Source organism: Pungitius pungitius, chromosome 17, assembly GCF_949316345.1.
Source record: "Pungitius pungitius chromosome 17, fPunPun2.1, whole genome shotgun sequence".
Taxonomy (NCBI): domain Eukaryota; kingdom Metazoa; phylum Chordata; class Actinopteri; order Perciformes; family Gasterosteidae; genus Pungitius; species Pungitius pungitius.
In genome coordinates, this window is record NC_084916.1 from 9,123,981 (window position 1) to 9,151,035 (window position 27,055).

At 41.1% G+C, this 27,055-nt stretch overlaps 3 protein-coding genes across 7 annotated transcripts; 2 read left to right on the forward strand and 1 right to left on the reverse strand.

Annotated features, from left to right (window-relative positions):
* Nucleotides 1-1,210: 1,210 nt before the first annotated feature.
* On the reverse strand, nucleotides 1,211-11,216 carry LOC119219427 (neurocalcin-delta B). 3 transcript variants are annotated; one of them, XM_037474632.2, is made up of 4 exons: nucleotides 11,040-11,216; nucleotides 3,169-3,597; nucleotides 1,707-1,812; nucleotides 1,211-1,476 (listed from the first exon to the last, which is right to left on the reverse strand). In XM_037474632.2, exons 2-4 carry the CDS (start codon nucleotides 3,544-3,546, stop codon nucleotides 1,382-1,384), a joined length of 579 nt encoding a protein of 192 aa, XP_037330529.1. In that variant the 5' UTR covers nucleotides 3,547-3,597; nucleotides 11,040-11,216; the 3' UTR covers nucleotides 1,211-1,381. The 3 variants fall into 3 exon arrangements, with proteins under 3 accessions (XP_037330529.1, XP_037330527.1, XP_037330528.1); XM_037474630.2 differs by having other exon boundaries at nucleotides 3,169-3,600; nucleotides 11,040-11,215; XM_037474631.2 differs by lacking the exon at nucleotides 11,040-11,216 and adding an exon at nucleotides 6,484-6,684 and having other exon boundaries at nucleotides 3,169-3,600.
* A 4,498-nt stretch (nucleotides 11,217-15,714) lies between these two features.
* LOC119219656 (probable 2-ketogluconate reductase) lies at nucleotides 15,715-22,475 on the forward strand. Its single transcript, XM_037474973.2, is given in 9 exon segments — nucleotides 15,715-15,797; nucleotides 17,137-17,153; nucleotides 17,410-17,580; nucleotides 19,130-19,226; nucleotides 19,229-19,507; nucleotides 19,725-19,896; nucleotides 20,109-20,287; nucleotides 20,431-20,527; nucleotides 21,046-22,475. Coding segments are annotated over 7 exon segments (1,098 nt in total). The 5' UTR covers nucleotides 15,715-15,797; nucleotides 17,137-17,153; nucleotides 17,410-17,463; the 3' UTR covers nucleotides 21,203-22,475.
* A 657-nt stretch (nucleotides 22,476-23,132) lies between these two features.
* On the forward strand, nucleotides 23,133-26,901 carry psmg2 (proteasome (prosome, macropain) assembly chaperone 2). 3 transcript variants are annotated; one of them, XM_037474350.2, is made up of 8 exons: nucleotides 23,135-23,344; nucleotides 23,755-23,956; nucleotides 24,283-24,454; nucleotides 24,891-24,949; nucleotides 25,134-25,252; nucleotides 25,336-25,515; nucleotides 26,239-26,359; nucleotides 26,599-26,901. In XM_037474350.2, exons 3-8 carry the CDS (start codon nucleotides 24,346-24,348, stop codon nucleotides 26,677-26,679), a joined length of 669 nt encoding a protein of 222 aa, XP_037330247.2. In that variant the 5' UTR covers nucleotides 23,135-23,344; nucleotides 23,755-23,956; nucleotides 24,283-24,345; the 3' UTR covers nucleotides 26,680-26,901. The 3 variants fall into 3 exon arrangements, with proteins under 3 accessions (XP_037330245.2, XP_037330247.2, XP_062414486.1); XM_062558502.1 differs by having other exon boundaries at nucleotides 23,755-23,844; XM_037474348.2 differs by lacking the exon at nucleotides 23,755-23,956 and having other exon boundaries at nucleotides 23,133-23,344.
* Nucleotides 26,902-27,055: the final 154 nt, after the last annotated feature.

The window sequence follows — 27,055 nt, forward strand, 5'->3', positions numbered from 1 at the left end:
TGTAATTCAAATTCAGCGCAGTCAAAAGCCGTAGTTACATTTGCACAAAATTTGAGATGAGCGGATGCTACTTATGCACTTCAACGAGCCATAGGATAATGAGACCGTTTAAAACAAGACTAAATGAATGACTGCCAATGTTAAGGAAATAAGATGTCAGTAGAGGGACCGATCTGTAATTTTGAAGCTACACCTGTGGATATATTTAAAGCAGAATGCATAGCAATATGTGTGGTCCTCTCCTTGTTAACATCTATAGCATAAATATGAGTGAATACACTGTACAGCTTTCTTTCACATCAAATTGGTCAAGTAAAAGAAAAGAAAATGTTTATCATCAGATTTCAATAATTTATAAGTTTTTTTTAAGTGAATTTCTTCCATTGCAGAAATTCGCCATAATTTGATCACAGTAAAGAATATACAAGTAACTTACTATATAACCACAGAGCATTTAACTTTTCTTTGCTTATGCACTTGTAAAGCTTGAGAGAATCACAACTCTGCTTACATGCATACATCAAGTTCATGTATTCATCCGTAGAGAGAGTGTTTATGTGGTGTGTGTGTGTGTATGAGGACACAGAACTTGGCATAAAAGTCACTGGCAAAGGAACAGATGGTTCTTATCTGTGGTCAAAATATTCCCCTTCTTTTATAAATCTGTGTCAGTAACATTCCTCCAAAATATATATTAAAAAAAATAAAATCAGCTTCTATGGTTAAAAACTAAACTCCTCGGATCGCCCGTCTTCATGAGCCTTACTGTAAGCTGTGAACACTTGTCGCCCCAGGCTCACATACTTCATTCATTCAGCGTTAACGTGGAGTTGGATTGCAATACTTTGAGAGATTCAGACCTTCATCACTCAACAACCCGAGTCAGTTAAAAGAACAAAATGAGCATGATTGCCTTTAAATAAGAAATTACGCTTTCAAAAATGGAAATAAAAGACCCAGAACAGCAAACTTGGATTCGGCTGAACCTGAGGAATCCGTTGGCTCGTCCGTCTTCTCGGAGAGAGAAAACATTTGATGCAGGGTTTAACAAGTCTTTGATGGGATTTCAGTCCATTGAGTTGTATTTGTACCGCGTACGCGATCTTTGTTGTTTGCAGCTTCTGACCGAGCCTAGAGGCACATGTACAGTGTGTGCATGTGGGCGCTCAAACATCATCTCCGTAGCAGCCTTTGGTATCTGCCGTATGAATAGACGCATGTTGATTAGGTGTGTGTGTGTGTGTGTGTGTTTGTGTTTGTGCGCGCGCATGTGCCTCTACAGCTCAAAGGATCAAATGTCCACAATATCAGGTGGGTCAGCTGGGAGAGATGTTGAAAATGTGTCAGACTAATACAACTATAATTGGGGAGAAAAGGTTTTCTACTGGCCGGCACCGCTTGGATCACACTGAAGCAGCCGGACGATGGAGGGATCGCTCTTGGCTCCCTCCACAAACTCCTCAAGGGAAAGTTTACCTAAAAGAGAGAGAGAGACCGAGCGAGATAAAGAGAGTGTCATCAGTTGAAATGAGCAAACTGAATATGTAACAAATGACCATGTAAAGACTAGTATTAGGATCTAGAAGTAGTAAATTCCCAAACTGTAATTTCCTAAGTAAAATGTTTGAATGAGATCCAATTAAAGAAACTGCAGTTTAGGCTAAAAACCCTTAAGCAGAGCTAGAGGTAGTCGGAGGAAGGCTGACCATCTCGATTCGTGTCCATCTGTCTGAATATCTTGTCCGTGCGTTTCTCGGGCGTGGACTCGTCCTCGGGCATCTTCATTACTGAGGACACCATCTTGTAAATAGCCTGAATACAGAGAGACACCATGATCACAATAAAGCTGTTGAATGCTTCTCACAGTAAGAATGGTCAAGTCACCCTAAATAACCTGCTTTCATTGAAGTTTAAAAGAGTTGGTTAAAAAAGTGGGTACAATGCATTTCCAAGTATAAATAAATCAGTCGAAGACTCCAAACAATAAACATCATCATGAAGAGTCTAAAGTCAGATCAGTTATTTTAGCAAAAGCAAAACTGCAAGATTGCATCAGCTGAATCGTTTATAAGTGCAGAAGAATATAGAATACTGATCCATCAACTTATTTATGACAAATAAAACAAATTATGATGCTCAACTGATGATTTACCAAATAATAATTCTCATTAATAGAAAATGCCTGAGTATGGGTCTCGTCTTCATGTCAGAGACAATCCATGAAATTCATATTTAGGAGCTGAGAGAAGGAGGTCACAGAAACCTGAAGATGATGGAGGGCTTATTATTGCTCAAATGGTAAATATGAATCACTTTTCTCGACTTTAAGTGATTAATCAAGCAGAAAAGCCATGTTACAGCCTGTAGTGTATGATGACGTGAAGCTTTCCCGGGTGGTGTGTGCAGTAAATTTTCTTTGGGATTTGGTCTGTTGGTCAAACACAAACAGAAATTTTACAACATCCCTTCGGATTGCAGAGGTGACAGGAATATTTTAAAAGTGCTAAGAGGAGGTGCTGTAGCGAACAATCAAATAATAAAACTGCATTATTACTAATGCATAAATAGATGAATCAATACTAAAAATATCCATTGGATGTTGCCCTTTATTGGACTGACAGATATTTTGCCTGCGTGCACTTGTGCTCACTTTACACAGACACAGTATAAATAAAGGACACTGATGGGAGAATTGGATTACACATTCTTTGGCACAGCTCAAATCAGCACAGTGATGTGTGAAGTAACGACGTGTTTGTGTGTGTGTGTCACTGAACCATATGTCCAATGAGACGAGGAGCCTGTGGGAGACTATTTGCTCTAAAGCAACACCGGAGCTGCTGAGAAAACCATCGGGGGGGGGGGGGGGGGGGGGTGCTCTTCCTAAAACTACGCAGCTGCTGCATGTAGCAGTCGGTCCATCTGAGGATCAGAGGAGGACCGCTCCCTTCCAGAAATACACCAGTCAGGTCTATTTTAGAGACAGCTGAGGACCAGAGAGGAACTGCTGGCTTCTAAAATGACGCCGGTTCCCTCGCTGCTGTGGGCGGTCTGATGGCGCCCAACGCAGAAGCTGACGAACATATGGTGCAAAGTTGAGAGAACAAAAAGGGGATGGAGGGAAGTTAAGATAGGAGAAACCAAAGCAGAGCAAAAAAAGCCACCCACCGTTACGATCTCCAGCATCTCCGCCTTGCTGATGTATCCGTTCCCGTCCAGATCGTACATGCTGAACGCCCACTTCAGCTTCTGGTCCAACCGGCCGCGAGAGGTCACGCTCAGGGCGATGATGAACTCCCTGAAGTCTATGGTCCCGTCCCCGTTGGCGTCGAAGGTGCGGAAGACGTGCTCGGCGAACTTGGAGGCGTCGCCGTAAGGGAAGAAGTTGGCGTAGATCTTCTTGAACTCCTCCATGGAGAGCGCCCCGCTGGGGCAGTCCCGCAGGAAGCCCTTGTACCACTCCATGATTTCATGCTCGGTGAAGTCAGTGTTCTCCATCAGGTCCTGCATGACGTCGGGGCGGAGCTTGCTGTTTTGCTTGCCCATGGTCGCTGGTGTGTCAGGCTGCGAGTGAGGTCAGGGCAGCGGCGATTTGGACTGCTGACAGTGCAAAAAAAAAAAAAAGGAGACCCAAATGTCACCTTAGAAATGGTCTGAAAAGAACCTTGATACAAGAGGGGAAAGATACCGAGGCATAAACAACTAATACAAACTAAAACAGTCATAAGACACCAGAAATAGTGTAAAAATTGCAAAAGATGACCGTGTCCATTCGGTGTCATTGGATTAAGCTGGAACACTAACACATTACCACCTCTTAGTATGAACTCTTTGTTTTGGTTTGTTTTAGGACTCCAGAGAGAAATATCTGCCTTTACCCACTGCTAAAAACAAGGTTGGCCATCATCTACCAACTAAATGACTCACGGTATGAGACGCTGTCGAAGTGGCTCCCATTAACCCGACCAAGAAGAGACCACACCAATGATGTCAAATACATTAATACACCTACAGAATTCAATATGAACAGCGGACTACAACGTGTTTTCCTGTCATCTTTGTGTCTGCATCACGGTCACTTGTCAAACTTGTAATAATGCTTTCCAATAAGGCTTTTCTATAAGGCAGCAAATTAATTGTCAATTTGAGGACTGCACTTATCTTTCAATGCCGTTTCATTAAAAAATGCAAATAAACTTGAACACAAAACCTGCCATGACTAGATAATAGAAAAGCCGGAAGATTAAGTTGAGTGTGCGGTTTTTTGCACACACGCACAGCCAAGTTCAGTCTCCCAACCACCACAGGTGCACAACCACACTCGCACGGAGCTCAGGCACGGCTCACAGTCCACGGGTCACATGTCTGTGCAGAATGCAACTTCCGTTTCCTGCAGAAACTATGATACCGATTCATCAACACACACACACACACACACACACACACACACCCCCTTTGTGTGACCTGCAGAAACATACGCGGGTATATGAAGTTAACTCGTCACGAGCATGCACACTAGCCCGCTCAGGAGGAGACCCCTGCAGCTGATGTGCTTAGCGCTTTCCCGGTCAGACCGCGAGCTGAGCTCTCCAAAGAGAGGAGGGAAGCTGTTCTAAGCTTAGCCGAGGATAATGACAGATAACATCAGCAGTGTGAGGTCAGGCCGAAGGAAATTACTCTACAGGTAGTTTGTTCCAAATGAAGATCGGTCACCTCGGTCTGTTGCTCTGCTTGCATTGTTAAAAAGTTGGATATGAGAGAGTTCATACACATAAAGAAACAAATTAGCTTCTATGAAGCTTCTAAAAACATTTGACTGGACTTAAGTTCACACTCTGTTGATCCATTGATTAGACTGATTGAGTCTGACTGAAAAAGAGCAGTCATCATGTTTACTTTACAGTACAAGTGGGAATATGCGCCTCTTGTCAATAACAAATAGCGAAAGATGATTCAAAAGTGCTGCTTCAGTCACAAACTCAACAGGAAAGAGGATCTTAGTAACACTATTCCACACTAATAAATTAAGGAATGAAGGCGGGAGTTTTGTTAACCGCTAATTCAAGGACTCGGCCGTCTCTTCCAATTGTTTCACACTTGCATTTTCCATAAACCGCTCGCTTTAATCCTCTAATGAACTCAGAGTAAACAATGGGCTGCAGCAATGTGGCAGCCACCACTAACGAGTCCACTCCAGTGCCAGCGTGGATGCTGGAGCGCCGTGGAAAGGAGATTAACACCAGTTTACGTACTCATCACTCCTGGAACAAAAGCACACCGGCAGCCACGCGGCGGGGCTTCAACACGCAGACAGGAAGCGTGTCGGCCGCTACATTAGAATTCAGGAACTATTTTAATCTTTGCGGTCATTTTTCAAGCAAATGCTGACGATTATGGTTCCTCAATTGTGAGAATGCAGTGCTTTTCTTTTATCTTCCATTATAACAAACAAGATATTTCTGATGACATTTTTTTCCCCCATTCAATATGTTGAATCTGTACCGATAATCGCTGGCTTTAGTTCCAATAAATCTATCATTGTATAGTCATAACCTCTGCATTTGAAGGGCCATTAACAACAAAAAAAAAAAAAACCACACAGGTGCTTAGTATCTATTGGGTAATAGTATCCTGGTCGGACCTCTTCTCAGGTGTATGTGTGCAGACATACACGTGGACAAATAGTATTAACTAGTTTCCACTTAAGTACACGATACCGGGCACATTTCCCTGAGAAGACTCTTGGACATTGTCCATTACACAATCAGCATCATATTAAAAAAATGAATGTTCAGGTGGGTATGCCACATATCGAGCAATCTGCATTTTAATAGTTTTAATGGATTGCAGAGCGTGCCCATTATTGAGGCTCAGTTGTCATAGTCACCATACATTTCCTCTTCCTATGATCAACAAGCCGTAAAAAATAACGAAACTCGTATTACTCGTCTTTCCCTCCCGACTGGGGGCTTATTGGTTTGCTTTTAGCTGCAGCTCTAATCATACAGACTCGATTCACTAATCACGTTTCTCTCCCCATTACTGTGCACGAGGGAGGGAAAGTTAACTATAGCTGCTCTTATTGGCTTTTCAACAAAGTTGCAATGCCAACTTGTCACTATTTTCTGACATTTTATGGAGCAAAGATATTTGATAGCGATCATAATTGGTTGCAGCTCCATCACGAAGAGGTTGTTTCTCACAGTGCGTGCTCTGACAGCTGGGTGTTGTTTCCACGTGAAGTTTGCATACTACTCCCTGTGGGTTCCCATTCCCCCACCACCACCGACCACCACCACAGCCAGTAAAAGAAGGAGATGGAAGTTGTCGCTCTGTGAAGGAACAAGGAATGTTCTGACAGGAGCTCCACCGAACCTCCCCCCCCCCCCCCCCCCCCCCCCCCCCCCAGGAGTCATCCCTAAGAACTCTGCTATTTGCGGCTCCCGCAGATCTCTGCCTTCGGGTGACAGCTAAGGCTCTTACCTGCTGCTGCTGGCAGACCTCTGATGGCATCGATACATCAAAGGGGCTTTGACAAGTGCACGGGTCACATGGTTGAGCCGAGTCTCTACCGTCTCACCCGGTAAGGACACCGGGCCCCTTTGTTCGGCTCACAGCTAGCTGATCTAATCCAGCGGGAGACAGGCTGCCCGCTTCGGACGCCGGCGGGATAAACATGTTGTTGACTGTGTGAGGCGGTTTGGCCGGGGACGAGGTCCACCTGCTGGACTTTGGGACGGGTTCATACCCAACGGCGCCGTATCATATTCAACTAAATAACTCGCTGTCATTTCCAAGAAATAGAATGTAAAATGTTTCACAATTTCAATTTTGAAAGAGACGAAATTGTGAATGCATCAGTCAACTGATTTTGGAAAGTAATCTGATCATTAATTAATCTGAGAAGATTTTATGATAAAAAAATCATACAAAAGAAATCCACTAAAAGAACGGTCAATATTTTCTTGTATTGATTTAAAAAAAAATCTGTACATAAATAGATTGATGAAGTAATACATTGAGTAAATCACCTTAAAAAAATAAAAAAAATTAAAAGTGAGATCGATGTAAATCCGGGAACTATTTACGAGGCAAATAAAGCTTCCGCTCTGCAGCAGCTGAGTGGTCGGCTCGTTCACGCACTCGACACAACGTTCATCCGAGAACATCTTGTCGCCTACTTATGTAACAGGCAGAAGTCTCCATTTAAATCCTTCAGGTAAATCTTAACTTAAAAGGTCCCACAGCTAATCCCGGAGTAGAGAGAGCAAAAAAAAAAAAAAAAGCATGTGGGAGGCCAACAGAGAGCCAGAGTGACTGAAAGAAAGCCGACGACAGCTAGTGGGTCCATGAATGAAACATTCATAATGCAACATGACCCGTCTGTGATCGGGCTGCTGTGCTGAGCCAAGTCATCTCTACCTAACGGGCCAGAAATTATCGCACCTGCAAGATCTGCAATCTGATATTCACCGGAAGGTCAAAATTGAATAATTAATGTTCCTCTCAGCAGTAACGATATATTTAAAAACTAAGAACAAATTGGAACAAACCTGAGAGGAAGCAGCTCCAGTCAGACTCCAGCATGACAGACAACAGCACAACGTCATGTGAATTGGACGACTACAATATTACAACATTGATTTGGACTTTTCATTTTAGTTCATGCACAACAAGTGACAAATGTGTCTTAGTTTGCAAATCCACACAAGTGTGTAGATTAAATAAAGAAGTTTGAATTTCCATGCAGTTTGATTGCCGTAAACACGGGTGTAATTAAAGTGGAGGCGTGTGCAGCACGGTACGGTACTTTCTACTCATAAACCGCGAATCAGAGGACTGACCTCAACAACACTCTTAACCTGAAACTTAAAACCAGCCACTTGACAGCAGCTGAAGACTTGGCCTTCACTGTCACACCATGGCAGTTACCACCCAAACCAACATCTGCTGTTGTAGCAGAAAACAACCTGGACAGTGCGACACAGTACAACAGAGCTCTTCTGTGTTTTACGCTCAGAAGTCATGAACTACGAGGCCGTTTCCCACTTATCTGCAGCAGGGGTCTTGCTGCAGGCCCACTGGCCATCCCACGTCTGACCAGCAGCGCGTGTCAAACAACCGCCAAACGCCCCGGCGTCGCTTTGGGAGCCCCCGCGCTCACGTTACAAGCGGCTTGACGGACTCTTTGAATATCTGCAAGCAACTCTATATCCTGTGTTATTTAGTGTGTCTGTGTGTGTGTGTGTGGGGGGGGGGGGGGGGGTCTACCGCTGGTCCGATCTGTAGGGCAGTCCGTGTGAGGAGGCTAACCTCTTTGGCGGAGCAGAACAGCTGCCGCTAAAGACAAAAAGTACAAGCGGGGGGGATTACAAAGACAGATGTCAGGAGTAAAAGTGAAAGTGAGCTGGTTTGATGCCAGAAGGTCCAGTGATATAAACGTCATCCGGTTTAGAGCGGAAACATTTTGTGGATTAATTGAGTGAAGCAAATAAACTGCAAATATTTGGACATTAGATTTTTCTTCTTCTTTCATTTATTGTTCAATCCACTTTCTCTGTTTTGAGCATTTGCTGCTTTTCGTTATCATAAAGGCATTAGTAAATTTAATATTTTTGTGCTTGACTATGCAATTACGCAAAGACTGAATCATCAGATTGGTCTAGAATGAAAATAATCATTACTTGGAGCAAACTCAAGATGAAGAACTTTCACACTTAGTATTTGTTTTATCATGTGTCACAATGTGATTGTTAGTCAATTCTCTAATACAACTCAATTCTCTAATACAACTCAAACTGATTTTGATGGATTTTAAATTGATTAGTCTCCACAAGTCTTCAAATGGGATTTAAGTAATCACAGCAAATTTAAAAAAACTGGAACTGATTCTTTGCCTCTCTAACTCCCATCCATCCTTTAAGAAACCAAAGGCAGCAACTTCACCATAATGCGGCACACACGAGCTCCCATTGTGAGCCGGAGAGCTTTGTGCGTCAAGACGCTGCAGAAAACCGCAATCATGACAGAGGAGCCATTATGAGGAAGTGAATGAGAACAAGACACAAAATAAGTGCCAGTGACAAAAACTGCACGAAGGCAGGCAGAGCTGCAAGACTCGGAACTGGAAAAACACAAACATACGTGCACACACACACACACACACACTTGCAGCAAATTGTCACTGATTGCACGAGGAGAGAGCTGTTTGCAGTAAATATCTCAATGTGTCTTTGTTTGCCTGCTGTAGAAGACAAAGGCTCCAGACATGGAAATGTCAATCTGTCCATTGACTGAACACACACACACACACACGCACATGCACGCGGGTGTGAAATGTGGCTTTCTGCCTGAAATGTTATCGATGGCCACAATCTAGGTCTTTATCTCAGCATTTGAAGGTCCCTCTTGCTCCGTCCTCCTTCTGTTTAATCCTCCACTCATCCTTACTTACTCCCAATCAGGCTCCCTGCCTGCTTTAAAAAAAAAAAACAGGTTAAACTCAAATCTAATAAGCACTGACTTCTGCACAGATGAGCATAACTATAGAGAGTGCTGCCAGTGTGGTCAGTCCGCCCCCCCCAAAAATAGAACGTCGTCCTAATTTAGTGGATGTTTGTATGAGTTCAGCATCTTAAAATGTTTGGGGGGGGGGTTATTTTGACACCAAGGGGGCTATTATGCCGACTCCACCCTTGTGTCAGCACCTCAGTGGGTCTGCATGAGGAGAGAAGAGGAGCCGACAGCAGCATTTTAATTAGGGTTTTGGTTGAAATTTCCTTAAAAAATTGAAAAACATATGAAGGTCTCAGAAAGCCTCAAAAACAGGAAAACCAATTGCCATTTTGGTCAATGTTCTTCTGTGTCCTGTCCACTCATGTCTTTTTGCATCATCAATTGCCATGACAGCTTCTTGTTAACATCCCACATCAAAACGAGCCAATTCTTCTAGTCCACATGTGTCAAACTCAAGGCCCGCAGGACAGATGTGGCACGCCACGTCATTTTATGTGGCCCGCGAGTGCTTAATTCACATATGTAAATTCACATATGTGAATTAAGTGAGTTTTCACATATGTGAATTAAGTGAATTAAGGAGGGGGGGGGGGGGAGGGGCGACGATACGGCCGTATCGCCAGCGCGCACGCACATTTGTCAACAATTTAAATGATTTATTGATGGATTGCTTGTTTTTATATTATCTTTGTATAAAAGACTGTTAAAGATCAAACTGGCAGTTAGAACAATTGGGGTTGTTCTATCGGGTTGAAAACTATTTGGAATTGTAAAAGTTCTCACTAAACATATCTTGCAACTGGTTTTGTTGAAATAAAAATAAAAAAAACCTACTCCTGTGGGGTCACTTCTCTTATATAAGCGATGCACGGTTTCGTTTAAAAGCAAGCAACAGCAACCCAAAACACCTCGTATTTAAAAAGTAGGAATCTGCAAGCAAATCTCACACCTTTTGTCTCCATGAATGACTTCTACAGATACACAGATCATCACAATCCGTCGCCTTTTTGATCATTTTAGCATTGATCTGACGCCATGTCTCACCGATTCAACACTCTGATGCTATAACGAGAGGACATCCACCCAAGGATTCAATTCCACTTGTCAAGATGAAGCATGCGCTGCATCGTCGGGCCAAGTGTCCCATAATGCTCCTCTGATCCACGGAGTGAAATGCCCGGAGTGGTTGCAGGAGGACCCCTTTTGCACCTTTCTGTCACCATCGAACACGAGGAGCACCGCTCCCCTGAGGGTTCATGTCGGACAGAAGAAGAATCCTCGTCAATTAGAAATGCGGGTCAAGCTTTATCCGCTGCTGGGATCATGCTGACCTGCAACCATTATGGCCGTTTTATCACGCGGACGAATACGGAGCTGTGGACTGTTTTGCAGTATAGTTGTGCCCCGTGAAAAGCATCTCCACTCGGCCAAACAAATAAAAAGAAGAAGAAGTTTTTTTAAAAAGTAACAGGAAAGGGACAAACTGCGAGGGAGGGACGAAAGCAGCGCGAGCGACTACTCACCTCGCTTTTTGAGTTCCTGTGAGGGCCTGTTCGCGGGTTCTTTTAGTCCATTACCTCGCGTCACCGGAGCGGACGGTGAGGGTGTAGAGTCCGGGGGGTGCTCTCGGTCTACCGGGCTCCTTCTGCTTCCGTGACTCCGCTTCGTTCAGCGGACTCTGGGCTGACGTCAAAACCCCTCGTCACGTGACACGGCAAGTGGCCAATGGGAGGCCGCGTTGTCCTGGCAACGAGAAACCCGGCACCTGGAGCGCGATTAACGTTTAAAACCTTACGTTTTAATAAATAGTACACGAGGGTAATATCAACAGAAGAGTTAAAGACGGGTAGTGGATTAACGTTGACGTGCTTGGTGATAACTTTAATTAATTCTGGAAAAAATAATATTGAAATAGTACTAATATTAATTATAACCTACTATATATTTATATGTATTGTTGGCTGTATGCTTTGTCTCCACAGACATTACATGTTTATTTATTCAGCTTTAAGTTCATTTTATTCTTTATCCTTTTTGTGCCCTGATGATGAATCAAGTGTTTTATTCATTTGATTATGCAGTATGTTGAAAGTGAATCGAAACAATTAAATAATCAAAATCAAAAACTTCAAAACCTAGAAAGAAAGAACAAGATGAGATGTAAAGCATTATTTTATTTGTTTATTTGTGTTGTCTACCTACCAAAACATTTGTCATTTTCTAACAATAGTTTTGCATACATAATTTGTATTTTATCCGCCCTGCAGGCTTTTTTCCCTAATGAGAGATATTTGCAAACTAGTGCTTTGCAAGCATTCAAATGATGACACTAAATAGTTTTAGACCTCATTCTTGTTTACATCTTTTTTTGCATTCCCTTATATTACCTCTACTATGATTTCTTTACAGTAAAAACATAATAAACTCATTTGTTACTGAATATTCCATGATATTGATGAGACAGACGTTAACCAGCATGTTTTTGCTCTGTCTCAGTACAGTTGTTCCCTTACAGGCACATTGGGAGCCATGCTTTGCCTAAGACTATTAGTGGAAGTCAAAGCCACTGGGCTTATTCAACCTAGTGTTGCAGGGAGCATTTTCTAAATGGCCTTTTAAAGTAGACTGACAAGTCCTGCTGGCTGCTGATTCAGCAAACTCCTGACCTCACTGACGGATAGAATGATGTGCTGAATTCAAAAATTATACACCACAGAGAAGGAATACATGTCTAAAAGCGTTTAGGACACGTGCATGCATCATATTCTGACATGGTAACGCAGTGGCTCTTTGTCGACTCAATGCAGCAGACACCATTGTTATTCCCTCCAGAAGTAAGGGCTCATCAGTGAGTCCCTGAGTACCGTGGAACTAGCAGTGCAACCTCTGACTAATAGGTTTGCATAACATTGATTAGACTGGAGAACAATCCACAACTCTGCACTCATCACCATCATGCGCACACACACACACACACACACACACACACACACACACACACACACACACACACACACACACACACACACACACACACACACACACACACACAGAGATACATATGCACAAGTGAGTCCGGCAGGGCTCAAATGCCAAGAAGCTTTGAACAAGAGGGACACGTTCTAAATCAGCCTGCCCAGGACTACAGGCTGTGTCATTAGGTAACAGAGGCTTTAGAGACAAGGTTAAGTAGCTGGTGCTGGATGGAGAACCTGCTGAAGTGCCCTGTAGAGGACCAAACTCCTCAGTGATTATCTCTTATCTAACCACAGTGAGCTAACTTTGTGCTGCTCTGAAGCCATTGAGGAGCGAGGCCAAAGTTTTGAGGCGAGCTAAGCTCTCTGGCAGCCGTGAAGAGGACTGAGATCGTAACGAGGAAAGGTCTCTCTAAGTTACACATTGAGGAGTTCTCCACAAGAAAAAAGGGAGACTGAGTCATAATTATTTTTTTACTGTTTCTGTCACAGTTCTCATTTTTATGTTTTTACTTACTCTGCGTAATTAATGAACAATTTGCGATCTGCTGGAGGAGTGGTTACAGATGTTTAGTTTGTTGTTGTTACTAAAAGTGTCCCCCGAATCAAAAGACAAAGGACATTTGACTGGACATCAGTGAAGAGCAGCTGAACCTGCAGGAGTCGGAGAACACTGTTGGCTCTAGTTGCCCTGTGCGTCATGTGCACCAGACTTATGCTCAGGCTGACTGGATTAGCAAACAGGTGAATACGCTCAACCAGAATGTACTAAGAGTGGCGTGTTGAGCTTTTTCGGAGAAATAGACAAACTTTCAATTGCACTCCTGCAAGACAACAGTACCTGCAGGAAGGGAAATCCTCTGAACTTTCCTAATAATACCACAGTATCTACCCAGTTTATTGTTTAGAACAATGTCCGGCAATTTTCTTTTTTCAGTTTCAATTTTTCTGCATAATGAATATTTGCATTTTGGATACTGTAGGAGCATTTGGCTCATAATACGTATGTACTATTTTTACCTGAAATTTCTCAATATTTTCCTACTGTGTGGTATGCAGTATACGGTCTGAAAATATTTTCATAACGTGCAGAAATGCCAGATTCTTTGCTGATTAGTTGACTAATTAATTGTTGCTGGTCTTAGTCTGCTAAGATTCCGTCAATTCTTTTAATTAGTTTGTCTCTGGGAGTGACAGTAGAAAATAGTTATTCATAGAGAATTTTCCTTGTTTCACTGCAACTTATTTCAGCCAGATAAAACAACAAAGCAGATATGGAACCACAGTGGTAACATAATTTATAAATCCTGTGCATTGTTTCTGAGTTTTATTTTCTCAGAGGAGGCATGAGTGAATAGCAACTACACCTTGCCTTTAAAGAGTTACGCAGCACAGATAAGCTGAGTCAGGATCAGGCTGTGGACTCACGTCAGCAAGTCTGCTCTGTGCTCCACGGTGACAGCTGTGACACCTCAAGTGTAAGCCCTCACCTGTCCACCGATGTGGGACCGTGACATGCAAAACAATAGCTTCTGTCGTGCTGATTCATAAAATGTAAAAATGCAATAATGATGATGCTTTGAACTTGATGAAATGTGTGATGCATTGTTAAAATACAATCAATAAATACCATCTCACGGTTGTATGTCACCGACCGGTCATAAACCGGTCAGTTTATATCCATGTCTGTTCAAAATGTCATCACTATCATTGTATATCAAACAATTGTGCAAAATTGGCATAATTAGCTTATGAATTCTTGAGTTATGGCCAAAAACCTGATTATGAACTTACCGTGACCCTTCGAATATCCAAATCTAACCAGTTCATCATTGAGTCCAGGTGGACATTTGTGTCAAATTCCCTCGAGGCAAAACTGCCAGGACGCTGTCCTTTATCCGGTTACATTTTACATTTTGTATCATTCAAGCCAGCATGCTTTTTTTAGTACAAGGTACTTGGAAGTAGCATGTCTCCTCTTCTCCTCCTCTCACCTATTTGTCCTCATTAAGGGTTTGGGAGAGGAAAAGGGTGAGATAAAAAGATAACCCAGATACATAACGTCTCCGGCCAAACCTAGTGCTGGCGTGGAGGCATTAAAAACAGCCGTTTGACCTCCTGATAGGGATATAGGTAATACTTCCATGATCAGAGAAGAGCTTTGTCAACAATCTCCAGATTGCTGTGTGAGGATGCGAGTATTTATATCTACTGTGCCTACCACGTGAGTCAGCACTTTGCTGAAAGGCCACCTGCTGTTAGATCGAACTGCAGATCGCCTGCCGATCTGAACTGAGCACATGATAAAAGAAAGAAGATGCATTAAGGAGAGACAAAGAGGAGGCATCAGAGGGGCTAGGAGATGGCATCACAGTCACAACTTTGGCTCCTACAGTGGGTAGAACAAGAGGTTTGAGATTGGAGGAAGCAAGGTGTGAAGGAGGATTGAGGCCATAATTCTTGCTTTGAGTTTACCTCTTCAGTTCTGTAAAAACGTCTGTTATGAAACTTTTCATGAACTCCCTTTAACTTTCACTACACAATATATAGATTAAAACAGTCTTGCTGTTGATTCCCAACTGTTAATGGGAGAAAAAAAAACTTGCAGTGGTTGGCGTTGAAAACGAAGCAGCATGAGAGCAGCCAGATTCTTTTCAATCATGTATGTGCTTCCATGTAGGCACAGGTTGATGTAATACTGCCATCTAATGGACCCACAATAATAAGTACATCATTGTTTCCTACTGAAGGTTAGAGCGAGGGTTCTCAATCGCAAACTCATGGTGGCTCACTTCTGACTATATTTTAAAGGGGGTTGGAACATTTTTCTTTGAGTGAGACACAACTCAGAGAGCAGCTGATTTGATGGGCTTTTTTGAACATTTCAATTCGTATTATAAAATGAAAGGTTTTCTGAGATTTGTATTTGTGTTATTTTTATGAATTAATATAGAGATGCTTTAGATAAATTGTTTCCGTAAAAAGATATGTTTAGATCAGAAAGTATTCATATAAAGGTATTTATTTTTCATGTGCTGTCTCTTTACAGCTACCATTGGTGAGAAATCTGACCAATGGTAGCTGTGCATTCTCTCTTGCAATCACCGCGCACCCTGAAGCTTCTGCCTGCCCGTCACTACGCTTAATTAATTCCTCCCCTCCTCAACTCTCTTTGCTTTTTGGTCAACATCCCACGTCCCTCTTTAATCTTCTACTAGACTAAATGTCCTGTTTCAACCCGCCTGTTTTAACGCTCAGTTTCTACTCATGAATCAGAGTGAGCAACAGGCTTTGGGGTAAAAGATCACGTGCTTACGGTGGCCGAGAAGGTTCAGACAAATACAAAAGCAACAACACAACCGCAAATGCCACAACGCAACACGAACGCCGCAACACGAAATACAAAAGGCACATCACAACTGCAAATGCCACAACACAACACGAACGCCGCAACACGAAAATACAAAAGCCACATCACAACCGCAAATGCCACAACACAACACGAACGCCGCAACGCAACACGAAAGCCGCAACGCAACGCGAAAGCGAAAACGGAAGTAGCTGCCCACGGGAGCGAGCGTATTTTGGAGGAACAGAGCTGGAGGATGCCAGATCGTTTAAGAAGTAAGTGAAACATGATTCCTTACTTTAACTGTAGCCGCAAGGAATCATGTTTCACTTACTTCTTAAACAATCTGGCATCCTCCAGCTCCGTTGTTACGTGCCTACTGGTTTTTGAACCTACTGGTTTGGCTACGCGTTTAGATGTTATTAAGAGAGTAATCCTACTTGGGCAATGTGCTAGAAAACCTGACAGAACTATGTATTTCACGCTACGCCACCAAAAACCAGTTGTCTTGGCTCACCCTGAACCAAAAGATGTTCTTGCCACTGACGATTTGCAATTTCATGATAAGTAGTGAAATCAGTAGCGGCATTTGACAGCTCGGTTGGCCGACGGCGTAGTGCCGCTGTCTTATAAAGTTTTGCTATTTTGCTCGACTGCGGGTTCGAATCCAGGTTGTGGCGATCACTTAATAAACGTATGTTCTTTTATTTATTTCTTTATACGTGGCAGTGATGTAGTGCTCACTTATACAATCATAATCGCTGCATTGGATATGGGATGCATTTTGAACATTTTCAGAAATATGTTTGCGAATGTGTGACGGATCAGGTGACCGAGGCAGACAACATCTGCCACTGTCGGGGCAAAACAAACACGCACGCGTAGCCAAACCAGTAGGTTCAAAAACCCAGTCGGCACGTAACACCGGAGCTGGAGGATGCCAGATCGTTTAAGAAGTAAGTGAAACATGATTCCTTACTTTAACTGTAGCCGCAAGGAATCATGTTTCACTTACTTCTTAAACAATCTGGCATCCTCCAGCTCCGTTCCTCCAAAATACGCTCGCTCCCGTGGGCGTTCCTCCAAAATACGCTCGCTCCCGTGGGCAGCTACTTCCGTTTTCGCTTTCGTGTTGTGTTGCGCCGTTCGTGTTGCGTTGCGGCGTTCGTGTTGCGTTGTGGCATTTGCGGTTGTGATGTGGCTTTTGTATTTTCGTGTTGCGGCGTTCGTGTTGTGTTGTGGCGTTTGCGGTTGTGTTGTTGCTTTTGTATTTGTCTGAACCTTCTCGGCCACCGTACGTGCTTCAACTGAAGGTAAGAATTTGACAAACAAAAACAACATTTGCATTTTGATGACATTACAAACATTTCAGTCTTATGTACATCCGATATTGTTTTGATCATTTCATGCATTTCTTTTCCGAGCACTGTTTTAAGATTTTTTTAGTTGACATACGAGTTAATAATTTATTCATAGCTATTTGACCTGTGGACTTTCACTTCATGCCCATTTTGATATATATGACAAGAGTTTTAGAGCTAACACTTTACTTCTCTTGGTTTTGTGCAGATTGCTTTTCTTTGTGTGATCTTGTCAAGTTCTATATTGACAATATTTACCAGAATGCAAAGAGTCTGCTACATCCAGTGTGTGAGGAGACTTTGTGGTCCGTCACAATCGTCCCTGCTTCTTAAAGTGAGAAACATTCACAGATCTTTAAGCCAAATGCAACACAATAAGGTAGGCCTTTTTCCCCCCATATGCAATTTGGAGGGGGGGGGAATACGGGAGACATTCAGACATGTTTCGGGTACTAAGAACGGGTTTAGTGGAGGGCTTCAAATTAGAGGCATTTTAATCATATAATGGTTGTGGCACAGAGGAATTAAGAGTGTCATATAGTTATAGGACACAAGGAAGAGATGAGTGTTCAGGTTAGCTTTCAGGGCTTAATAGTGTCCAGATTTATTAAAATGTATAATTGAAATGCAGACTTCGATATTTAAATCATTGGACGGGCATTGGGTGTAAGGCAGAAAGAGAATTTTAACAAATATAACAAATATAAGTGAGAAGGGTGTCTTTTGAAGTACTACAAAATACAATTGATCTAAAGTATTATTCATATTTTATATTATTATTAAAACATTGTAGTTGTAGTAAAACCAGGATTAGGAGCAGTGTTATTGCGGGTTTAAAGAGCTCTTATTTTGAAGTCCTCTACATATCCTGAAGTTGTTCTTCCTGGTTCAAGAGAAGAGCGGAACAAAAAACGTTCGTTTTGAACAGTTTAAGTTTCTTCTGAATTTACCATTATTCCCAGGTGATCTTTGTGTGCGCCCCGGGTTACAACTATGTGATTGTTTATTAAGAAGTGTAATTAATGATTACGCATTTGAGTAACTAGAAGCATCTGTCTTGGACATTGGGTGCTTTTCAACATACAAACAGACCATTCTCTCCAATTCGCACACCTTTCTTTTTACTGAATAGTGCGGTAGTTTCGATAATAGAACACAGTAATGCTTACTTGTGTCCTCTTGTTTTCACTTGGCTCAAAAGTTGTTCCACCTTCAACATGATTGAGGCTCTTCAAATTCCTTTAAATGCACCTGGAGGAAATACCAGTGTTTCCTTTGCAGATGTCTTTTTTGCACTTACCAAATGAAAGAGGCAGGTGTAGGATTAAAAAAATGTAGCTGTTCCTTTTTCTATTCACAAGTTGTAGTTTTTTTTTGTAGTTTCAAATGATCAAACTTCCTACCCTTCACTATTTGTTTAACTCTTTGCAAGTTTCCAATCGCAGTCCTTAATAACTTATAAACCACAATCAAATATTTTATGTTTTAGGTAGGCTACATGCTGCTATAATCTTTGTAAACATCATTACATTAAAACAGCAGCTGTTATTATTGTATCAATCCCATTCTTTCACATTCATTCAGCACTAATTTGCTGCATTTCCTGTTGTCGTATAGATGTACAGGGCGGTTCTCTTCCTCGCGCCTTAATTGCATGTCTTGTTCGTAGTTCAAAGACGCGAGATCGGAAAAGGAATCGGTGAGACACGTTGGCATACTGAAATGTACCATGTGATTTGTACGTAGTATTGTAACGTCACATTGATCCTCCTTTTGGCTGAAAAAGGTACAGCTGCAGCTGTCAATCTCGTCTTCTAACTCCCTGCCAGAAAGCAAATAGGCATACATCCCCAAATGTCTAGTTTTTGTTCTGAAGCCTCTATTATTACAATTCATAACGTGTTTGAGTTAATGTGTTTTGATTCTAGGTAATGGAGGACAACAAACCATGGGCTCTGATCTCAGAGGTGGGCAAACAAGGTTACATTGAAGAGGTCATGGACATACTGAAACAACACTTTCACATTTCTGCCTTAAAGACTTCCTTCAAAACTCTGCGGTGCACGGGCCAAAAGTTCAGGCGGTGTTAGTGTGGAACAGCCTCCCGGCAGCCGAGCCTACACTGCTTCGCTTGCTCCCCTCGCTAAAGGTGGTCGCCAATGGAGGAGTGGGCATCGACCACTTGGATTTGCCGTACATCAGCAGCCTGGGAGTGAAGGTATCCAACACACCCGGTGTAGTGAGCGATGCCACTGCAGATATCGCCATGGGTCTTCTCCTGGCGTCGGCGCGCAGGATTGTTGAAGGTGAGTTATGTCAAATCAAGCTTTAAAGGCCGAAATCGTGACCTTTTCTCCAGGGGCTTAACATCTGTGGGACAGCAGTTATCCTACAACTCCCAAAGGTCAAAGGTTAACTGAATTCTTACATGAGATTTACAGCTTTTTCTCTTGTGCCTCAATGTGGCATTGGTGATGAAGTAAACATCCAGCTTGTTTAAGGTCATGTGCCTTTTTTCATTAGGTCACCAACTAGCTGTTGACCCCAACATGACTGATTTATCACAAGACCTGATGGGAGTTGAAGTCACAGGGTCGACTATGGGGATTATTGGAATGGGACACATTGGCTGCAAAATTGCTCAAAGAGGCAAAGGATTTGACATGAGAATCCTGTATCACAACAGGACCAGGAGGTAAAAGTTTGAAATCCCTTAGTGAGATCTTAGTCAATGCTTTATATTTTCAGACTAATTCATATAAAATACTGGTATAATTCCTAAACTTCTTCCTGTAAAGATATAGATGGATGATTGAGAGTTATTTCATACAATAGATAATATCATGTCAAAAATCCAATTATCCCAGATACTTTAAAGCAACACGTCAAATGGTCTTTGCTGTTCAGGAGTGTTGAAGATGAGCAGGCGGTTGGTGCGAGTTACCGGGAGAACGTGGACGACCTGCTGAAAGAGTCTGACTTTGTCGTGGTGGCCGTCAACCTGACACCTGAAACCACATCACTGATCAGCCACAGAGAGCTGTCCCTCATGAAACCCACGGCAACGCTGGTCAACGTCAGCAGAGGTGAGAATAACGCATTTCTTTGACTTTACTAATCAAAAGACAACAGACGTTTTAGTAAAAATTAGTAAAGTGTAGAAGTTACTGCTGTGAAGCTATTCTGAAATATTTATGTTTAATCTAATTTTGGACGTTTTACGCCTCAGGTCTGGTGGTGGACCAGGACGCTTTAGTCAAAGCTTTGCGGTCTGGAACAATTCGTGCAGCGGCATTAGATGTGACTCACCCTGAACCACTTCCAAGGTCTCACCCCACTCCTGAACCACAATCACAATGCATTCAAGTGAAACTGACTTTTGAAAGAACATACTTCCTCATGGAATGGACTTTTCTACACAAATAGATCAACTTACAATATTGAGTCAATTCCCAGTTAAAGCCATCTCACACAATGGATCGCAGAAGAGGACAGTATGTACTGACACCCAATTTGATGGAGCAAAGCATCTTACATGCAGTGTAAAAGGAGAGTGCAATTATGGTAATATAAATTCATACATTTAAATTGAGGAATAAGTGTTTCTCTCTCTCTTTTTGAAAGGTGTCCCTCTTACTTATGAACAGAAAGACAATTATCTCCCTTCAGCTCCATAGAGCTCATACTTGTCTTTTAGCTTGTTTATTTTTTTCTGGCCCGCAACTACACTCTCATCTACTAGTTTTCCAGCCCAGGCACGCAGCAATGACAAAGGAAGCATAGTTTAACATCTGCAGACTCTTTTTATAGGTTCCTAACAACTCCTCTTCTTCATCCTGTGCAGGGATCATCCTCTACTCGGCCTTTCTAATGTGCTGATCACTCCCCACGTTGGCACCAACACTTACGCTACAACACGAAAGATGGTGCAAAAGATGGTCGATAATGCTTTGGCTGCAGTGAATGGACAATCTATTCCTAATGAAGTCAAACCAAAATGACGTCACTGATGCTACCCCGCCTGTCTGTAGTTGGAAATGTTTTCCTAATGCAGGACGAATTACATCCAGCAGTGTTCACCTATTTGTTCGTTCCAACAATCCGCTGTCATCACTGTGATCAACACAGTAACAATAGTAACAACAAGGTAACTAACGTATCATTTAGCAAACGTTTAATATAATTTGTCTGTAAACGTTGGGTACAAAATTACATGATTGCTTGATTACATTAATGCCTTAATATAGTGTTATAACTAATTTAGGCCATGACTTTTACCAAAATTAGAGCATCTCTGTTGTTATCATTTCACATACGCCCAAAATTGTTTTATTGGCTCAAATTTCCATATATCTTGGATTGATAGATTTTAGTGTTTCATATTAGTCCATCATTTCATAATGAAGAGTTTTAACAAGATCTTATACCTATTCCAGATTTGGTTGATGCTAGAATACACTACTATATACACTGATCAAAAAAACGTGGGACCTGCCTTACCCTGGTATGGCACCCCTGGATGTATAGTGCTTTTTTTCAGGCGAATATTAAAACTTTGCATTTTGGCTCTGTGCCATCTTCTTTCATTTTCCTAACCAGTAACATATATATTTACACATCACACACAAGTGTTCCCCTTTATCCTGACAACAAACATTGTCAAAAAGACCTTGTAGTTGCAGAGAAATACCCTTCTTTACTATGGGAATGCTATTTTTGGAGCTGAGACCCCAAAACAGTGGAAAAGGTTAAGAGCCTTTTGAAGAAAAGGAGAACGTTAATTAGCATATTCTTAATATAGGATTAAGTGTAGCTTTTTTTTACATGAATGCTAAAGCATGTGCAATAACATATTTGTATTTATATCTATACCAGTGTTATTATATTATATAGGAGGTGGTGGGGGGGGCACCCTTCTCCTGCAAATATAAAGAACATAAAAATATTTCCATAGAAGTTATAAAATTACAGAGAATCATCACTTCACCCCAGAAGTTTTTTCTTAATTACATTCCATTTAAATTAGCTGATACTTTTATACAATTGTAAGTGCTAATAAATTGCTACCTATTCAAGGTGTAGTCAGTAGAAGTGTGTTTTTAGTTTCTGACTGACTTGTTTCTGCTGTCATGATTTCATTAGTAAGCTCATTTCACAATTTAGGGCACTAATGCTGGCAGAAGTTCATTATACAATTTGAAAGCTTGACATCAAACTCTGGTTTTACCTGAATAATTGGCGCCCTGATTTGAAGAACTGCCATCTTCTGTTCTGTTGCTGTGTTTGGATATCCTGTTAAACAGTCAAGCATTATTACAGTGATAAACATCATCCACGTTAACTGGATAATGTTTACATTTGCAATATTTAATATCTCACTCAATGTCCATTCTATGCAAAGAACGGATATGTTGTCATTATCCTTTGTTGATATGCAGAGGCAATATATTATATTATTGCATGAATTGTAAAATAATATTTACTTTTCATTTATAAATTAGATTTTAGGACAAAATATAAATACTGGCCAATATAATACTTGTGTGTATATTGTTGCCTTTCTAAAGCTAAATTGAATGAGGCGTAATTTCATGTTTATATAAATTATATATATATATAATATATTTATATTGTTATAGTTTAGAATTTTACAATAAATAGTATTGTGAGTTGTATTGTTTTATTCAAGATTTCCCAGTTTTATATCTAAGTTTTATATCTTTAGAGCATAGAAAATCTTTGCAGCGTTGCAGTTTGTCCCTTAATATGCCTGACTATAAAGTAAACTCATAACACCCTTTCAACTGTATATATATATATATATATATATATATATACCTTTAAGAACAAATTGTGAGAGCTAGTACAAACCCTTCCAAAATATGTTTTCAACGATCCTTCCATTCAGGCATTTACAGCAGGTACTACAGCCGGTCAATCATCACAATCGACATTGAGGCAAGAAGGACCCCCACACGAATGAAAACAGAATTAGAGTGATAATCCCTTTTGGTCATATTAATGTTACAACTTATTTCCATTTACATTTCTTTCCCAGTACCTGTTTAGTTTCTCTAAACGCCACAATGTTTATCTCGTCACAAAACCCACCACCCTGCTTTAAAGGTTTCACCCTCGTCATGGTGAGTCACATGTTTGTGGTTTCACTATGACAAGAAACAAACGTCTATCTGCTGGCTTGTAATATTTGTGCCTAAGACTTATCATGTCTAAAGCTACCGTTGATAATGTTGCAAAACGTAGCAACATAACGTAAATCTTGCGAGAAATGTGTATGATGGAGGTAAAAAGCTAACATGGCTGTTAGCTAACGGCTGTCAAGCTAGCAGTCTGTGGATGACAGTGACGCGCTATGAGTGCGCGCGTGCACTCAGTTTGTTTAATCACCTCGTTTTGGACGCGATTATTACTTGGGACAGATATCAGATCAACACATTACATGTATTCATGTCGTAATAGTCGTGTTTTAAGATGTTCTAAATGTTTTGTTAACGTTGTTACTTAAGTTATATTTTGTTGATTTGTTTTAAAGGGACCCCTGTCTTTTAAGCATTATTGGGAAATAAACCCACTTTTGAGTTGAAAGCCTGTTCCAGGCCAGTTGGACCAAGTAATCTAACAGGTCTAGCAATAAATATTTTTTTAACATTACCAATATAGTTTTCATTGAACCATTCATGTCCAAATTATTATGTAGATATTTATAACATTCTCACGTGTTTGCATTGGTGCAAGTAAGTATTCAAATCTTTAATTCATTATTACTATAATGTAATTACTATCTATGCATTAGCCTCTAATTGTTTAACATGGGGCCGAATGGGATTTTATCTACATTATGGATACATCCTAATAATAATATAACATCATATTTCTCACAAAATCCCATCATCCAAAGCCCGGTAATTTGAGATAAACATGCAAATAATTAATTTAACTGCCATTTAGGACATTGAAAAGCAACAGATTCTCACATAAGAAGCTGAAACAAAAGACTGAAAAATATAGTACGTAATAATCAAAATATTATTGCTTTTTCTTGTTGCTCCCGTCCCCGTAGCCAGCAGTGGCTGTTGGTAATGTGGGACAGCTGGCCGTGGACCTCATTTTGTCCACTCTCAAAATGAGAAGAGTAGGCTATATACACACAGACTGTCTCATCCCCATGACTGGAAACAACCCATACGCCACCTGTAATGAAGACGCCGAGGAGCTGCACACCCCTGCAGAAGGTACTATCTCACTGAGCTGTGAAGAAGGTATCAAACTTTCACTACAGGATTATCACGGCCATAAGAATTCAACATAATAAATCCATCTTTAACTTTTGTTATTGTGAAGGTTGGATATTTATTTGGCAAATTAATTAAAAACACTCAAAACAAGTGTAATGAAAGTAGAGAGTAAGAGAGCAATTCTGTCTTCTATCTATAACTGTATGAGTGGAGCGGCTTGTGGACACACCTCTTTCTCACTTCCTGTTTCCAGTCTGCCAATCGCTCTTCAAATGTCCATTTTGGGAAAATACATAAAGCAAAAGTATATATTATAGTTTTGCTATATATATATATATATATATATATATATATATATATACATGTTTTTTTAAGCAGAAAAACTGATCCTAACTTAGAGATATATTTTACTGAAACTTTTTTTCTTCATCAGTTTACACAGCAACAGAACAGAAGATGGCAATTCTTCAAATCAGGGCGCCAATTATTCAGGTAAAACCAGAGTTTGATGTCAAGCTTTCAAATTGTATAATCCAGTTTTGCTTTTTTAATAATTTTTTAGGAGATGTCTTTAAGAGGCCATTAACTTCCATGATAATGTGGTTTGTGCTTCTGCTGACCTACAATGAGATTAACGTTATTGCATTTGTAGCTCTAATCTTTGTTGTAATTGCAGACAAAATCCAAAAAGTTCCGTCAGCTGCTTGTGTCTTGGATCAAAGCCAGCGGGTTCTCCAGGACTGTCGTTCTGTCCAGCAGCCACGCCTACCAGAGGGATGACCAACAGATGAAGGGGTACACAGCCAAGGATTATATATATCATCACCGCGTGTCTTTGGTATTTACAATCTCTGCTAACAAATACGTGTCAATGTTAGCACTCCTTTAAGGTACCTGGTCACTCCGTCCCTGCTGAAGGAAAGTGCGCTTGCGTTGGAGGAGCTTAGCTGGAGGGAGATGGAGCAAGTGCCGGCCTTCCCAGGACTGACGGACGCCAACACAGACCCTCGACTCTATATCCCTGGAGGAGGCATAACCAAAGGACTCTACATGGACAGGTACGCAGCGAGAGCTGCATCAGACTGTTGGCGACTTCCTATTGAATGCACATCCAGAGTGATCTGGAAAAACACAAGGAAAGATTTTATTATTAATTTGCATGAGTTTTATTTAGTTAAGTATGCTTATTTTAGATGTTCTTATAATTCATTTGCTATACTAAACCTTAAGAAAATTAAGTAAATTATAGCTGCTATCTGTATTTCAGACATGATTAATCGGTCTGTATAATTAACCAATTACAGCAACGTAACTGGTTGAGCTGGTTTTAAATGAAGAATTCTATATTTACTTAATAAATGCAGACATAATTCTGCACCAGCTATGTTTTGAAAGAAGCATGTGATGTGATAACTTCACCATATCTTAACTCTTTCTTTTGAAGCTAGATTTGGTAATCGTGAAAAACTAGCAAGAGTGCGCCAGGTTTGAAGGAATATTCAATTTTCCAGACTCAAAACAACACTTGCAGCCTGTTTCTTTGGGCCTCCAACCAAAGCGAACATGACTGTTCGTACTCACAGCTTTCAAACTGATTGTTTTTAAGTATATAATGGCGATTTCAAAAAAATATCTACATGTTTTTGGGAAGCATTACCAAAACTACGTTTTGGATTATAAGAAGTTGCTTGTCTGTCCGATACACCTTGAGGGACCAATGGCAGATTGATCAGGGGTGTTTCTCATGGATCTGACCACGTGTGCGTGATATGTTTATTCAGCTGCGCAGTGGATCTCCCTCTGGCTGTGCTGCTGCTCTTCTGTTCAGAAGGTGACAACATCCCAGACGCCTTTACGCTTGTCAACCACCTCAACGAGTGGCTTCATCTGCTGGAGAAGCCTGTAAGTGACATACAGCTAGATAAGACGTTTATGCCTCCAGTGTTTCCCCTAACCCCCGAAAAATCACAGCACATGGCGCAATCGCACCAGCGAATTGTGTATTGTAAAAAAAACTGTCATTTGTGCAATTTTTTGAAGTGGGGATGTATGAGGTATACATCCATAGTCAGTGTATTTCCCACTTCCAGGACTCTTGAGATTATAACTTTCCAACTGGTTTTGCCCGATTCTCATTTCAGAGCCAAAAGCCTAACAAATGGAAGATCCCATCTTCCTGGAGTCTTCTTTTTGGCAGTGGAATTCCTCCAGCAATGTTCTGATTTCATTGTTCTAGAGTCTAGGAACAGCCTTTTATATGTATTATACTGAGTTCGCCTGGTTTGGACGCACAAGAACCCTTTACTGACCAAACATTTATCCCAGTCTATTTTTTTTGATAATTATCTTTGGTGTAAAAGAATTGTTAAGGGAAAGAATTGCAAACCATGTCTAACTATAGCAGCATTTGACAAATGTTTTCCAATAAAAGATTATGACAACAATCCAGTGTGAATTAATCTAAAATTATTGACAATGATCGTAACTCTCACTTAACACCGCCACACTTTAACGGAAGTGGTTGGCCAGGTGCCATACGTCTTCCTGGAAGGGCCGCCCTCTTTTTTTTTGTTTTCTGTCTGTTGGAAAACTGCAGGA

Bases quoted from the DNA above. Each gene is read 5' to 3' on its own strand.
- LOC119219427 (XM_037474632.2), bottom strand. From the start codon at position 3,546: ATGGGCAAGCAAAACAGCAAGCTCCGCCCCGACGTCATGCAGGACCTG. The intron at 1,813-3,168 runs GTGGGTGGCTTT...CTCTGTATTCAG, and splicing joins AGATGCTGGAGATCGTAACG to GCTATTTACAAGATGGTGTC. The intron at 1,477-1,706 runs GTCAGCCTTCCT...TCTCTCTTTTAG, and splicing joins GATGGACACGAATCGAGATG to GTAAACTTTCCCTTGAGGAG.
- psmg2 (XM_037474348.2), top strand. From the start codon at position 23,288: ATGTTTATCTCGTCACAAAACCCACCACCCTGCTTTAAAGGTTTCACC. The intron at 23,345-24,282 runs GTGAGTCACATG...CCGTCCCCGTAG, and splicing joins AAGGTTTCACCCTCGTCATG to CCAGCAGTGGCTGTTGGTAA. The intron at 24,950-25,133 runs GTAAAACCAGAG...TTGTAATTGCAG, and splicing joins TCAGGGCGCCAATTATTCAG to ACAAAATCCAAAAAGTTCCG.